Raw genomic sequence first — 14,094 nt, 5'->3', positions numbered from 1 at the left:
GTTTTCGCTATTTTATTTAATGTAAGGCTCCTATACTTGTTCGAATATTTCAATATTATTTCTTAACCAATATGTTATTTTTTCTAATGGAATACATTTATTCATTTAAATTTGGTAGTTTCTTCCTTTTAATTTGGTTATGTATTCCATTAATATTTAAAGACATATAGTTCAGCGTAGCCCTTTTATATTTTGTTTATCTTCTCTTTCCGTTTTTCCATCATTACCTTTCCTCCTTTTCCATTTCTGTTTTCTTATTTTCAACTCTTTATAAGACAACATTCCTACAACATCTAACATTTTCCTTATTCTCCTATTTCTATCTTATTTATCCCCAATCTCCCCTTCACCTCCTGAGTTGTCCTTTATCCCTTGTCGGACAACCTTTGTAAATCTTCAATAAAATCCATTCATTGCATTAATCTCTTTTTGTAGACTAATGCCTTAATCTTAATACTTAAAATGTCATTATTTATTGATTAAAAAGGAACAATTTTGATCACGGTTCTCAAAACATATTCCATGATTGCTCAGCCCTGTTGATACCCTTAATGTTGACTACTTTCTGTCTTCTTCTGAGGCAAGCTCTCAAAAGATGGAGGGAGACTTGCTTCCTCCCCAGATCTGTAGATTTGGAGGTGGTTGATGAAGTCAGAATGGAGCCCACACACAGAGCAGCAGATAGCTGGGCAGTTTGGAAAGTGGTGTGCTCCTTCTGCCAGCTTCGCTCCTGATTCAAATAACTCAATGCCATCCTGACTGTCCCTTCATTTTCAGTGGGCATGGATGCCAAGGAATTGATGGAGATGCGACATTTTATTCAAGAGACTTCAAAATGCCTTCTCTGTCACCTGACATTCTTTTGCCCTGACATAACTCAAGAATTTAATGCCAGAAAATGTTCCTTTTTGACTTAAAACCACCAATGCAGGCTTTAACTGGAGACAAGAGGTTTGTTCAGTTAGATAGGAACCACAGATGAGAAAGTCTTTTGCTTGGTGCTGGATTCACTCTTTCTTCCCACATCCAACCAACCCTGCAGCACCTGATCACATGTCAGCATGGGGGAGCAGCTGTTGGTCAGGTTGCTTCACAATTCAACCTCGGTGCTGTCTTTACAGCTTGTTTTAAGTCATAAAGAAACATTTTCCAGTTTGTTTACTCCTCCTTCTCCTTTTGTTAGTTGTTCTCATTGTTGTCCAACCTGATCGCCAGTTCTTGCTGAGTATTTTCACAATCATTCCCAATGGCACCAAAGTATTCCTATTTCAAGATTGTAAATAAAGGTAATCGGCAATTGGAGTCCAATTGTTTAAAGCTTAGATTTAATATGTGAAAGTGTCTAATGGCTCCAAGCAATGGTGGTGTACTTTGTAGGACACGAGTGGATCGTACTGAATCCGCACTATATTAAACTATTGTACTGTGAGGCTCTCCTAAATATTATTCATAACTCAAATAGAAACTCACTTTTCCAAATATGGCACTATACCGTCAAGCAAGTAACATACCTTTGAACAAAAGCACTTGCAAAAATCCTCTTGAGACAACCCAAGTGCTTAATTTTATAATGATAATAGTGTGAGAATCGTCTCAACATGGACAAGACAAAGGAGGGGATTGTGGACTTCAGGAGGACAAGAAATACCTTCCATGACACATTAATAGCTCAGCCGTGCAGAGAGTGGAGAGTGCCAAGTTTCTCGGAGTCAACTAAAGAAGTGACGTATCCTGCACATACATCTCCTCATTGATCAGGAAGACACAACAGTGACTGTACTTTCTTGGAAGACTGAAGTGGGCAAGACTACTGGCCAACATTCTGTCAATTTTCTACAAGACCTCTATCGACAGCGACTTGGCCAGCAGCATCACAGTGTGATACGGGTGCTATCAAGCATCAGATCGATCCACAGGACTATAAAAACAGCAGAGGATCACTGGGATGCCCCCCTCCCCCCCACAATGAATGTGATTTACTGGGTTTATTGTTTAAAGAGGGCTAGCAAAATCAAGGTGACCCACTACCTCCCCGCATGCATTAGCTACTCCCATCATGAAAAAGATACAGAAGTACCAGAGCCCACTGCTCTTCTTCCTCTATACCCATGTCTGTGTAGCTTGGCACAATTAAAATACTATCTACAAATTTGATGATAACACCACAGTTGTTGGCAGAATCACAGACACCAATGAGGAAGCGTACAGGAGAGAGGCAGATCAGCTGGTTGAGTGGTGTCACAACAACAACCTTGCACACAATGTTAGCAAATCCAAGGAGATGATTGTGGACTTCAGGAGGAATTCAGGGAAACACAACCCAGACCTCATCAAGGGCTCAGTGGTGGAAAGGGTCAAATACTTCAAATTCCTGGGGGGGGGGGTCAACATCTCCGAGGATCGGTGCTGGAGCCTCCATGTCGATGCCATCATGAAGAAGACTCGTCAGCAGCTATACTGACTTCGTGAGGAGTTCGCGGAGATTCAGTATGTCACCGAAGACTCTCAAAAACTTCTACAAGTCTACAGGTGTACCGTGGAGAGCATTCTGCCTGGTTGCATCACTGTCTGGGATGTCCAGGACAAGAAAAAACTCCAGAGGGTTGTTAACTCAGCCTGCAACATCACAGGCACCAGATTTCACTCCATCGGGGACATCTACAAGAGGCAGTGTCTTGAGAAAGCAGCCTCTATTCTCAAGGACCCCCTCCACCCAGGCCATGCCCTCTTCACTCTGCTACCATCAAGAAAAAGGTACTGGAACCTGAAGACAAGGACTCAGCGGCACAGGGACAACTTCTTCCCTGCGGCCATCTGATTCAGATGCCTACTTTATCTTTTTCTTTTACTTGTACTGTACTGTATTTATTTACTTTGTAAGGTGGTTTATATAAATGTTTGCACTGTGTGATGCAGCCACAAAACAAATTTTGTGACAATAAAGTCTAATTCAAATTCTGAACCACCAGACCGAGAAACGGCCTCTTTCCTCAGACAATGAGATTGCTAAAATGACTGCTAAAACAACTCTCCATGAGTACTATTTGTGAGGAATATTTATTTTAATATATGAACATACCTACTGTGCATATTTATCATTTGTCTGCATGTGTGTTGCCTGTACACGTGTTTTGCACTCGGGTTGTACTGGTACAATCAGATGGCGAATAAACTTGAACTTGTGGCTACCGGGGACTTGAGTTGCTCAAACCTGCTGCAAAGTTAATTTTATTCTCCAGCAGATCAACAATTAGTTTGCAACAATAAAATCCAACATCACATCTATGTCCAATAAACCAACCCCCTCCACCAGAACATGGCGATTTTCAAAATTATTTAAATTCTCTTTTTACTAGAACTAATTGTGGAACAAGGTGAAATAGACAGGTGCAACATTGTTGAGCAGATATCATTCTCACCTCACTTAGATAACCATATCTGATGCAAAATTATTTGCAAATCTAAGTGCTAATGCTTGAAAAAATCTTTCTGGTGTTGAGCAAGTTAGCTGATATGGTTCAGCTGTTATTTTTCCCCAGAGGAATGGGTCCAATATGCTAGGTACATGACAACTGCAATGTTTTCTGGTGAGTCTCATGCAATTACAGAAGTTTGATTAGTTCCACCCACATGCCAATCACGTGGTTTGCACATTCAATCGTGTAATCTTTGTGAAAGAAGCTGAACCATGTTATTCCAGAGGTAACATTAATCAAAAGCTTCATTTACTATTTTGTTCTTTTATTGACACTACGCTGAAGGAAATGTCCATATAAGGTGTCCTGCCTGACTTTCATAACTATAGCCAACAATGAATTGAGGGCGCCTCCAATGTTTAACAGGGGTGGGGGGGGGGGGGGGGGGGCGCGGGAGGAGAGCATAGATGCCATGCCAGCACTAAAAAGACTGCTTTGAGACCATAGACTAGAGCTGCTTTGAGACCATAGACTAGAACTGCTTCAGGGAGTTGGCCACCTACAATGGTCATGTAAACTGAGAGAACACAAACTCAGTGAATGGCTACATCAGCAAATGCACTGAGGATGTCACCGAGATAAAATGCTTCACAACCAGGGCTAACAAAAAACCATGGTTGGATGTAGAAGTCCAGGCCCTTCACAGAGCTTGTGATGCCGCCTTCAGGACAGAGGATAGGATGGCACTAAGATCAGCCAGGGCTGAACTCTGCAGTGCAATCCGGATGTCAAAATGGGGGGTACACGCAGAAGGTCCACTGTCTGCTGTGCAACACCAGCGATACAAGGCCCATATGGCAACGGATGAAGACAATTACAGATCACAGTCAACCTTGTTAAGGACAATGATGTCTCCCTTCCGGACAGACTGAACACATTCTATGCACGGTTTGATGAGAAGAACAGGATGATACCAAAGAAAGCTCCATGTCCCACTACATAGTCGCAGCTGAAGTGAGGAGAACCCTATCCAAAGTGAATCCACACATGGGACTAGGCAACATACCTGGTCGACGGCTCAGACCAATTAGTGGAGGTCTTCAAGGACATCTTCAACACCTCGTTGCAGTAGTACAGCGTTCCCACAGGGTTCAAGACAGCCACCATCATCCCCAAACCCAAAAGTGTGACAATAACAAGCCTCAATAACTGCTGCCCTGTGGCACAGACTCCACCTTGATTAAATGCTTCAGGTGTCTGTGAAGGAATGCATCAAAGCACACCTCCCAGAGATGCTGGATCCATTTCATTTCACCTATAGGACGATTCTATAGCCTTGTCGCTTCATTCGTCCTGACCCACCTAGAGAACAACGCCTCATACACCAGGCTGCTATTCATTGACTTCAGCTGGCCATTTAATACAATCATTCCCCAGAGGCTGGTGGAGAAGTTGTCTCATTGGGACTCAACATCCATCCCTGTAATTGGATCCTGGACTTCCAAATAGAAAGATCACAGTCTGTCCGGATCAGTAGCAGAATATAGAACACTGACGCGTGAGGACTGGTGCACCTCAGGGCTATGTGCTCAGCTCACTCCTGATCCACGTCTGCATTCCCAGATCCAGCTCCAACAGTGTCATCAAGTTTGCAGATGACACAACAGTAGTTGGCCTCATCAGCAACACCGATACGTCACACTACAGAGAAGAGGTGGAAAATCTCGTGAAATATTGTGAGAGTAGAACCTGAATTTCAACGTGGACAAGATGAAGGAGATGATTGTGGACTTCAGGAGGACCAGGAATGGCCATCCTCCACTATACATCGACAACTCCGTAGTAGAGAGCACCAAGATCCTTGGAGTTCACTTAACTAGTGACCGATCGTAATACTCAACTCCTCACTTGTCAGGAAGGTGCAACAGCATCTGCACTTCCTGAGAAGATGAAGCAGGCAAGGCTACCGACCACCATCATGTCAACCTTCTACAGGAGCTGCATCGAGAGCGTCCTGGTCAGCTGGTTCGCAGTGCGTAATGGACGCTTCGGAGAAATGGATTGGAGGTCAATTCACAGGACCATAGATTGGCAGAGAGGATCACTGGCGTCTCCCTACCCCTACCTTCATCAATGCGATCTACAGGGATCATTGTCTATAGAGGGCATGCAAAACCATTGAGGACTCTTTCCACCCTGCACACTGCATCTTTCAGCTGCTCCTGTCAGGGAAGAGATACAGGAGGATCAGAGCCAGCACCACCAGGCTGAGGAACAGGTTCTTCCCACAGGCAGTGAGAATGCTGAACGACCAAAGGAACTGCTCACACTGACCATCCGAGATTCTGATTTGCACAAAACAATATTTATTTATTTAGTTTTATAGATATAATACTTGTTCTGCATATGTATTATTTGTCTGTATGTGTTTAATGTCTGGTTGTGTGCCTGCATGTTTTGCACTGAGGACCAGAGAATGCTGTTTTGTCAGATTGTATTTGTACAGTCATAAACTTGACTTCCGAATCGCCACCACGCTCCTGATGACCCACAATTCCTGATCAAAAACTCACAGCCCCCTATCAACTAAGAGCTTACCCTTGCCATGTCCCCTAAAACACTAGTCTCCCAATCAATTGTCTCCTTCACCTACCCCCTCCCTATTCTATAATTCACACCACTCTATATCAATGAATCCTCAGCCGGAGTAAATGTTAATCAATTATACAAGACTGATTGTACGATGTTACAGCGAGATTCTCCCAACTCCTAACTATCTAGTGCCAGGCAGATACTAGATTTAAGGGGTGGCACACTTGGTGTAGTGGTTAGCACCACGCCTTTACAGCACCAATGATCGGGACTGGGGTTCAAATCCCGTGCTGCTTGTTAGAAGCCTGTATGTTCTCCCCATGCCTGTGTGGGTTTTCCCGAGAAACTCCAGTTACCTCCCACCATTCAAAACATATCGTGGGTGTAGGTTAATTGGGTGTAAATTGGATGGCACGGTCTCATGGGCTGAATGGCCTGTCACCTTGCTGCATATCTAAATTTATAAAGAATTTAAATTTACTTGATTATGTGAACATTTTTTGAATAACTATGATAAATCACACATTTCAACTGAAAAGATTAGCTTATCCACATACTCCATGTTAACTCACTGGTTGATAGAGCATTCAGGCCACATAATTTGCAATGAAACTTCCTAGTTCCATCTTAAAGGCACTGCTCTCCAAAGAGTACACCATCAAGTTTAATCAATATTACGCTGACATCAAAAGGTTCTTCCCATTGCCTAAGGAGGCCTTCTGCACATCAGAATTGACTAGGTAGCCTTCCTCCCCCAATGAGTGCAGATTTAAAACTACGTAGGTTCAGCACACTACAAAAATCACACATTCGATGAGTGGCCTCAGGAAATACCATCAGTCCCTTGACTTTAGAAGTAAATCAGTTCATTCTGGAAGGAGGCCATTCAAGGACTGAAGGCAGAGCTTCACAAATGGGCTGGCGAACTGGCACATCTTTAGATTAGATTCAACTTTATTGTCATTGTGCCAAGTAAAATACAAAGCCAATGAAATACAATTAGCACCCAACCAGAAGTTAAAAAAATATAAATAACTACACAATAAAAAACCAGTGCATTCAGCAAACAAACAATTATAAAAATACTGACAGTACAATGTGAGTGCAGCACCACTCAGCACTGTGATTTGAGGTTCAGCAGGGACACAGCCTTGGGTTAAAAAGCCTGCTGGTTCAAGAGCAAAGACTCCTGTAGCACCTTCAGGATGGGAGAAGAGTAAAAAGTCCATAGTCAGGGTGTGGTGCATCCTTGATGATGCTCTTCACCCTGCCATGACAGCATTCCTGATATATGTTCTCAATGGTGGGAATTCAATGCCGATGATCTGCTGGGCAATTTTCACCACCCACTGAAGTGCTTTACATTCCGATATGTAAAAATCCATTCATATCTTGGGACAGACATGTACTTTCTTCATGCTCCACACAAAAAAAAAGACAAGTTACAAGAACCAGCAGTTTTTCATATTCATATTTGGGATCAAGCAATCAGTTTATTGCCCTTGAGAAGATGGTGATGAGCTGTCTTCTGGAATCGCAGCAGTGTTTCTGGTGAATATATACCCACAGTGCCATTGGGTAAGAGGTTCCAGAATATAATCATGCCAGAGTGGGGTACGGACAAGAGGATGGTATAGGCACGTGCTAACTGCCCTTAGTCATCTTACTGGTGGAGGTTGTAGGCTTGGAAGGTATTTTTCAGAGGAGCTTGGTTGAGTAATTGTAGTGGCATTCTGTAGATGGTACGCAGCATGCCAATACTAGTGGGCATGAATGATCAGGGTGGTTGATGGGACAACAGTCAAGTAGATTGCTCTTGCTGGATCCTGTTGAGTTTCTTGAGTTATTAGTGATGGACTCATCAAGCAGCGGGGAGTATTCCATCACACCCCTAGTTTGTACCTAGTTTTCAATGGAAAAGTTTGTGGTGCCTGGAAAGGATTTACTGCCTCTGACCTGCTCTTGTAATCATAATGCTATTGAACAGTGAGAATAAATAGTTAGATTCTCACTTTTTGAAGGAAGTGATTGCCTGGTGCCTTTATAATGGACGATACCTGTCGTTTATTAACCTACATCCATAGGCATACCTAGGATATGTCAGGTGGGGCAGAGAGCAGGGCCGCCACTTGCAGGGGTGGGGTTGCTATTGTCCTCACCTTATCCACCCAATATCTGAGTCCCAAGCCCAATAATCATTGTGAGTATGAACCAGGGGTTCAGTGCTGCACTGCTGGGCCTCACTTGAGAGCCCCGGAGCACTGCTCCCGGCCAGCATCTCATCGGACCACTTCGGGGCCGCTCCAGCACACAAGCAGCTCAATACAGGATCAATAGGAAAAATTGGCCGTCCTCCCTACCCATAGACCTCCATGCAGCTGGAACCGCTCTGCCAATGCCATCGCCAGCCAGGGAAATGCAGAGCGGTTCCAGCTGCATGGAGGATTATGGGTAGGGAAGACAGCTATTTTTCCCATTGATCCCACATTGATCCGCTGGCGCCGATGAGCAGCCCTGAAGAAGCCCGGTGAAGTGCCAGAGACTGGGCGGCCGGTGGGGCTGTCACAGTTCACCCCGGCTGCCTGCCAATAGCTCCACCAGCTGCCCTGACGGCCCCTCCGTCCGCCCGCTGACAGCCCACCCCGGCCGCTCACTGTCGGCCTCACCGACGGCTTGCCCTGGTTACCCGCTGGAAGTCCTGCCGGCCACCCCCCTGCCGGCCCCTCCAACAGACCAGCCCAGCCGCCCACTGACTGCCCCACCAGCCTCCCTGACAGTCCCGCCGAAAGCCCATCCTGGTTGTCTGCGGAAATTTTCCAATTAATACCTCACCAAATAAATAATCTGTGAATTGATGGGTGTTATTGTTATTAATTTATTTAGACATTGCATCACACTTTATTAATTCTTCACTCTTTATTTTGGGGGGGGAAATGGGGGGTTGGACTAATTTGAGTTGGGTTATTAATGTGTAATAATTATTGGGGAGGGTATAGTTTATTTAGATTACTGATACTGTATTGTAATTTTATTATTTTATTCTTAATTTTTTTAATGTAATCCTATATGTTATTCATGTTATAAAATCTTAAATAAAGTTTTAAAAAAAAGACATTGCATCACATAAAGATAAGAAATACACATTGATGCTTTATTTAATGGAACAACAAACTGAACAAAGTAGTTCAAAGTATAGAATAAAATCTTAACTAAATAGATTACTTTGTAGAGATGCAACCTGTATCCACAACCTGTGTGTGGTGGTGGGGTTTTTTTAAGCACAGAGGTGTGGGGGCTAGGGCACCAACTAACGAGATATGCTACAGCTCATGTCTTCATGTTTTGTTGCTTTATTTAAGGAGTTGCAAATGGAATCAAACGTCGTCGTACAATTTCAGCTCACATTCCTGCATGTGATGAGCAATTGAAGATGATTCAGCCTTGGATGCTACCTAATTCCTACAGTGAAATCATTGCCCTGGTATTATTGACTTCCGACAACCTTAACCTCTTTCCTTTTATTTTTATATGATACGTCTTTGGCTGTTGCATGCAAAAAAGGATTGTTTTGACTTTAATGCCTATTTCAGTTTGATCTGGGCACCTTGTTCCACATTGAGTCCAATGCTACCTTCAAGTCAAGGGTTGTCACTCTGTCCTTTCCTCTGTAAGTTTGCTCCAAAATACATAATGCTTTAATTGAGGAAAATATTCTGTGGCATTCACAAAGTCGTGATCAAGGAAGACATGGCAGCAGTTGACCAAAGTTATTCAGAGCTAAGTTTTAAGGACCTCAGTAAAGGCAGGAGAAGTAAAGACAAAAAAAAAAGGTTACAGTGGGGAACACCAGAGTTTAGGGACTTGACAAGAAAAGACACTGTTCCATGGGTAGAATTAAGCAGCAGATAAACAGGAAAGTCTGCAGATGCTGTGATTGCAAGGCAGTACACAAACATGCTGGAAAAACCCAGTAGGTCATGCAGCATCTACAGGAAGTAAAGGATAACCAACCTTTTGGGCCTGAGCCCTTCAACCAAGTCTGAGCTAAAAGCAGGTAGGCACCTGAATATTGTTAGAATAACTAAATTCAAGGATGAAAGAGCAATATTTCATGTGCACAATTACCTTGATGCTGGAGGAGATCACAATAATCAAGAGACACCAGTTTAAGGAGGGATCTCAAATTGGAGCAGAACATTTTGAAATCCAGGCACTACACAACTAGGACTCATCGTGGATCAGCAAGGGTCGGGGCCATGAGCGAACATGACTTGATGTGAGTTCGAACAATAGCAGAAGAGATTGGGATGTTCTCAAGATTACTGAGCATACTTTCTTCTAAGTAATATAAGAAGTAAACAACTAGGCTTCAAACTGGATGAAGCGCAAAAAAGATTTATTATGATAGCCTTAGCTGTAGCAAAAAAATGTATAATGTCAACTTGGAAATCAGAAGAGAGCCTGAGAGTACAGCAATGGTACATGGAAATGAATAAATGTATTCCATTGGAAAAAAAAACATATAATTTAAAAAAATAAAGTCACATTATTTGAACAAATTTGGGAACCGTACATGGAACATAACAGAGAGGGCTTGCCTCAGACTTCCACCCCCTAAAATGATAAAACGATAAGAAGACAAAATGACCCGAGCCAGTCTGTAAAAGTAGATGTCACAATTTTCTTGTTTATTTTCAATGTGTGATGACATCGTTTAATGGTTTTATTGTATTGTATGTGTTGAATGTTTAATGGGTTGGGTGGGGGGGTGGGAAGGAGGGAGGGAAGGGAGGGGGGAAAAAAGGGGAGAAAATGCCACTGTATATATTTAAGAGGGAAATGTTTGCATGTATTTTGATTGATATGGTTCATAGTGTGAAAATTTTTTAAAATTTAAAAAAAAGATTACTGAGCATAAATGAAGCAAAGGTCATCAGTCACCTGTAAAGGCAACAAAGGCATGAAAGGCGGAACCAATTCAGCTGATGTTCTGAAGGTGGAAAGAGGTGGTTTAAATGACAAGGTGTTGGGGGGGGGGGGCGGGGGGGTGATGTCGACAACGTGCTTGTCATTTTTTTTGTGTTATGGAGTTTGGGGCAGAAAGAGGCCTCCAATATTTAATTGAAAGAAATTTCTACTGATCCAGTCCTTCCTGTTATATCATTTGGATGGTACGAGATGTACACAACTTGGAGATTGTGGCTAGGTCAGGAACAACAAAAGGGATCGAAATGTTTCATACAGCAAGCAGCTTTTTTTTGTCGTCAAAGCCATTATTGGGTTAATCAATTAATATATCAATACTAACGTGATAAATATTTTTTTAAATAAACAATTACACTTTTAAGAGAAACCTCAGCTGTAAATATTCTCTTTTGTTCAAGGTATTCAGCGACTTCAGTGAAATAAACACAATGAATTGGAAAAAAAGAATTACCCTGGTGCTGGCTGAGAATTGTTAGTCAGATTCAGTATCTTGTGTTCACAGCATCAATGGGAGGCAAACCACAGGACTAGATGTTGCATTAGTGATGACATAATAGGACTCACTATTGATCTTGTGCAAAACTAGGCACAAAAAATCTACCAGCCTCCATATAATGGGCTCCTTTTTTCTGCTGTTGATTGCTGTCAGATATGCTGTCAAATGGTTGTCTGGCATCCAACAGCAATCAAGGTGACTGAACACCAATCAAATTGAAAAATTCCCGCAGGTATAAAATGGAAATCAAAGGCATAAAGTTAACACCTTAAATATTTTATAAGCAATAACTATATATTCAAATATATATAAAAAATGTAGAAACTGATACATCTTGAATAAACTTTTTTTTTAAAAAAGCATTTTTTTTTACAACATTGATATTTCTGAGGGAACAACAGTCCACATTTACAAAATAATTTATCTGTGCAACGAGGCTGGAAGGAAGCTTCCCAGCTAAATTACTGACACCAGCTGTATGTTTTCCATGTTAAACTACGCATGTGTGTGAATCCCAAACCTCTTGTCAGTCTCATGGTAGAGTGGAAGTAAAGGCCGATAGCTTGGTCCTCAATACAACCATAAAACGCAAACCTCTGTCTGTAAGCTAGATATTGTCTTTTGAGTTTCAATTAATGAAGTTCAGGATTGCTTGAGCAACAAAAACTAATCAAGAAATTGATGCTGCAGCTGTGCAAGAGAAATAGGAAGAAGTTTTCACCAAATAGGATCCCACAGCCAAAACATTCACTCCACTGAGTGTAATTAGATCCAATTTCAACGCACTGAGGTGGGGTCCAGTTCAGCTCAAATCTAGTACATTCCAGCCTGTAACACACACCATGTCCTTTGAGTCAAATATTACATTGGGGACTGTCTTGGAGTGGTGATCATTCCCAAGTTGAACTTTGGTTCAATTTTTCTTCATTCCTAACAACAAAATATCTCTGACTTTGGGGACAACAATTCTGGCTTTTCCATGTAAACATATTCCTCTAAATTAATTAGCCCCTTCAGCTGCATTGTAAACTTTTATTCCCCTCGACTGGGTGGGTAATATGATCACACCCTTTACAAAAACATGCTCTGAGCTGTCCTGCTGGGGAGAGCATCGAGTCCATGTGGTCTTGGCCTCGGAGTCAGCTGTCATATTTTGAAGGAAGCATTCCTTTTTCAAGTTATTTTCTTCCCCTTCCCTTCTGGGCCTCATTGCTCTACATCATCTCTAGAAAATATGGTGGGGGAGGGCAAACAATTTGCTTCCAGGTCTCTGTCAACAACACTTTGAAATCAGCCCATTGGAGACAGTTGAGAATGGTCCGGAATGACTCACTTTTTAATTTTCCCTCCCTATGGGGGCCTTTACTCAGTATTTCCCCTCATGGTACCACAGAGACAGGTACAGTTGACATGGTACAACTGAGATTAATTAGTGCCTGTTTACTACCCAATTAGATTATTAGATGAATAATAACTGAACACAAAACATTTCAAAAGAGATCAACTGCAGAACAATAGAACAAGTGTAAAATTTCACAAAGAAATGGGTGAAGTTGACATTTTAGTTTTGGGAGAAAAAGGCGTCGTGTTTTTGAACAAAGCACAATATCTTTGTTTTTGCACTTACTCGGTGTTTTAATCAATTTAGATCTGGAGAGTGCAGTCGGAAAGATAACATTGCCCCTTTAAGAAGCTGCATCCTACCTTCACTCCACTCTGGCGGTGTTGCTTTAACAGCTCTCAGCTGCGTCCCGTTAAGCCACAAGCTGATTTCAATTAATCTGATTCAGACAAAAATCTTTGGGTCATTTAAAATACTCATTCTAGAAGGATCCTTTCAGTGTGGGACCTTACTCTGTATTGTACAATTCTCAAAGGATTTTGACATTAGCACGGCTCACTAGGAGTCACCAGCACATTTGGTTCACATTACTTCATGCCCAATTTACAATGAAACCCTTTGAATTTGCATTCAAGTGTAAATACAGGATCAGAAACATTTGCAAGTGTGTTTGTATGTAAGGAAAAAAAGAGTAACATTGTGAAAGGGTCACAGGAACAATGCACTTATTTTTAGACACAATTTTTAATTGTGGCCCAGATGTCAGCATGCTCACAAGACAATGCACATATTAAATGGTATTCATCCAGTCGGCCCTCACCTTGCCAATGACAGGGATATCAACAGAACCCCAGGTGTCTGCTCCCCAGTGAACCAGGCCGGAGGCAAAATCTGCAGTAACAATCCCAGCAACTGGAAAATATGGAAAGGATTGGAAGATCCATAATGAGCTCTCAGACTGAAACTAAAAACGATCAGACAGATTCTTTTAACCCAAAGTCCTTAATTCAAATTTCTAAAAAATATATTTTACTTTTCCATTTATTTCATTTTTTCCTCAATACCACAACATTAAAAAATATAATTTTTGAAAAGTGATTGGACGATGAAATCTTATTTTTCACAATCTAAAGTACATAACAAAAACATTTTATAAACTGGAATGGATTTATGTTTTTCCAAAGTAATTAGGATGGAGACATTTAGAAGGAATACAAAGGTTTTATGCAATTAAAGACAGTATTTAACAGTATTGTAACTGT

General features: G+C 41.8%; 1 protein-coding gene across 1 annotated transcript in view; it reads right to left on the bottom strand.

Moving 5' to 3' along the window:
• LOC138744861 (plasmanylethanolamine desaturase 1) overlaps window positions 1-14,094 on the bottom strand; it is a 152,122-nt gene that overhangs the window by 44,740 nt on the left and 93,288 nt on the right. The window contains exon 3 of the mRNA XM_069901644.1: window positions 13,653-13,744. Within this exon, the coding sequence (XP_069757745.1) occupies window positions 13,653-13,744 (92 nt within the window). The remainder of the gene's footprint in view (window positions 1-13,652; window positions 13,745-14,094) is intronic.

Source organism: Narcine bancroftii, chromosome 10 (genome assembly GCF_036971445.1).
Source record: "Narcine bancroftii isolate sNarBan1 chromosome 10, sNarBan1.hap1, whole genome shotgun sequence".
NCBI lineage: Eukaryota > Metazoa > Chordata > Chondrichthyes > Torpediniformes > Narcinidae > Narcine > Narcine bancroftii.
The sequence above is the reverse complement of the archived record's forward strand: the minus strand, read 5'-3'. Positions and strand labels throughout refer to the sequence as shown.